This window comes from Penaeus vannamei, chromosome 9, assembly GCF_042767895.1.
Source record: "Penaeus vannamei isolate JL-2024 chromosome 9, ASM4276789v1, whole genome shotgun sequence".
NCBI lineage: Eukaryota > Metazoa > Arthropoda > Malacostraca > Decapoda > Penaeidae > Penaeus > Penaeus vannamei.
In genome coordinates this window covers 46,810,883-46,813,382 of record NC_091557.1, presented here as the reverse complement: position 1 = coordinate 46,813,382, position 2,500 = coordinate 46,810,883, and the positions used below count along the sequence as shown (strand labels likewise).

Here is a 2,500-nt window from a genome sequence, read left to right as displayed (position 1 = left end):
TAAACTTAACCTAATCTAACCTAACCTAATCTAAAATTAATCTAACCTAACCTAATCTAAACTAACCTGACCTAACCTAAACTTAACCTAATCTAACCTAACCTAATATAAAATTAATCTAAACTAACCCGACCTAACCGAAACTTGACCTAACCTGACCTGACCTGACCTAACCTAAACTTAACCTAATCTAACCTAACCTAATATAAAATTAATCTAAGTTAACCTAATCTAACCTAAACTTGACCTAACCTGACCTGACCTAACCTAAACTAACCTGACCTAAACTTAACCTAATCTAACCTAACCTAATATAAAATTTATCAAACTTAACCTAATCTAAACTAACGTGACCTGACCTGACCTAAGCTTAACGAGTGATAAGCGCGAATTACCTGGCGGCTTCTGCAGGTGAACAACGCCGGGATCGCTGGCGCCAGGACGCGCCAGGAGACGAAGGACGGCCTCGAGCTGACGATGGCCACCAACCACTTCGGGCACTTCCTCCTGACGAACCTCCTGCTCAGTAAGGGTCGCCGTTGCTTCCTTCCTGGCGGGATTGAGGGAGTCCTTACCTGGAGAAGGATTTTTTTTTTCAATTTTTATTTATTATTATTTTTTATTATTATTATTTTTTTGAGTTTGTTGTCTGCTTGTGTATCGTTTTTTTTTTTTTTTTTTTTGAGTTTGTTGTCTGCTTGTGTATCGTTTTTTTTTTTTTTTTTTTTTTTTTTTTTTTTTTTTTTTGCGTTTGTTTTCTGCTTGTGTATCAGCGAATTTAATTTCTCAAGAGCATATAAATTGTTTTTTTTTTCAAGTTATGAACCAAAGGCATAAAATAATTATATGAATAGTTAATAAGATAAGGATAGAAGCCTAGTTTGGTTATTTAATAACATTAGTATAGTTTATCTTCCCTACATAGACAATAAAATACACCCGATACCTGTATTACCGTTAGCATTGTTTTTTTTCTATTTTTCTTTTTTTTTTTTTAATATCACCCACTTCGCCCAAATACACGTAAATATAAACTCAGAACCCCTTGTCCCAAGCCCTTACTGGTAGGTCCCTCAAACCCTCCACTTCACCCCCCCCCACACACACAGTTTTCCCCACCTCCACTTTGTCTCCCCCCCTCCCCCCGCCCACACTTTTCCCCTCCTCCCGGTGAGTTCCCGCCCCCCCACCCTCCACTTTGCCCCCAAACTTCCTGATCATCACCAGTCCACCCTCCCTCCCCTTCCCCCCCCCCCCGCCCTCCCCCCTCCCCTTCCCCTTCACCCCCGCCCTCCCCTTCAACCCCGCCCTCCCCTTCATCCCCCCCGCACTCCCCTTCACCCCTCCCCCCTCCCCCCGCCCTCCACCAACCCTCCCCACCCATCCCACCTTCCTCCCTCCGCCAGAGCGCCTTCAGGAGAGCGCCCCCAGCCGCGTGGTCACCGTCTCCTCCGCCGCCCACATGGTAGTGAGGAAGCTGGACCCGAGGGACCTCAACCTCAGCGCCTCCTACGGCTCCATGCAGGCCTACGGACTCAGCAAACTCTGCAACATCCTTTTCGCGGCGGAGTTGGCCGAGAGGCTGCGGGGCACGGGTGAGGGGCGTGTGGATCGAGCTGTTATCTTTGTCTGTCTGTATACCCGGATGGCTGTCTGTCTGCCTATCTTTCCGTCTGTTTAAGTCTATTTTTAATCTGATGTCTCTCTATGTGTATATCGATTTATGGTGTATGTACTGCATGTGTTAACGGATTTAAGATATAAGCAGATTACTGTTCATATCATTGAGGTAATTATTCTCATCATCCTTTGTACTGTTACTGCCTTAAACCGCGGTTCAACTAGCCTTGTCTTTATCTTTATCTATATGTTAGAGATTTTATATAAAACATTTAGATTTCATCATCACAAAATTCGTTTTTAATATAACCAAAATCAAATAAACAAGAAATGGATAATTTCATATGGATAATGACAGCCCGTCAGACAAGCGTTAGTGATTTTGAATCGGTAATTCGGTTTCTTTTGCTTCTTTCTCCCAAAAAAAATATATATATACGTTATGAAACACGAAGTTACTGAGAAACGAATAAGTCCTTGTCCTCCATGTTGCTCAAACGAGAAGTTCTATGCGCGGTGCTATGGAAGCGAGAGGCGTGTGCGGTCTATTACGGCGGTGCTTTTGCGCAGTTGAAAACAAATATATAGATGTTGAAGAACACATGTGTGGAATTCATGTTGAACAGATTGCAACTGGAACAACGAAGGGAAGGGCAAGAAAACACACGAATATGCGTGTGTTTTCTTGCCCTTCCCTTCGTTGTTATGTAACAGGAACAACGAAGGGAAGGGCAAGAAAACACACGCATATTCGTGTGTTTTCTTGCCCTTCCCTTCGTTGTTCCAGTTGCAATCTGTTCAACATGAATTCCACACATGTGTTCTTCAACATCTATATATTTGTTTTCAACTGCGCAAAAGCACCGCCGTAATAGACCGC

The 2,500-nt window shown here is 43.4% G+C and overlaps 1 protein-coding gene across 1 annotated transcript in view; it reads left to right on the top strand.

The window, feature by feature from the left end:
* LOC113828065 (retinol dehydrogenase 12) overlaps positions 1-2,500 on the top strand; it is a 14,617-nt gene that overhangs the window by 5,910 nt on the left and 6,207 nt on the right. The window contains exons 5-6 of the mRNA XM_070125874.1: positions 412-526; positions 1,407-1,595. Coding sequence (XP_069981975.1) covers positions 412-526; positions 1,407-1,595 — 304 coding nt within the window. The remainder of the gene's footprint in view (positions 1-411; positions 527-1,406; positions 1,596-2,500) is intronic.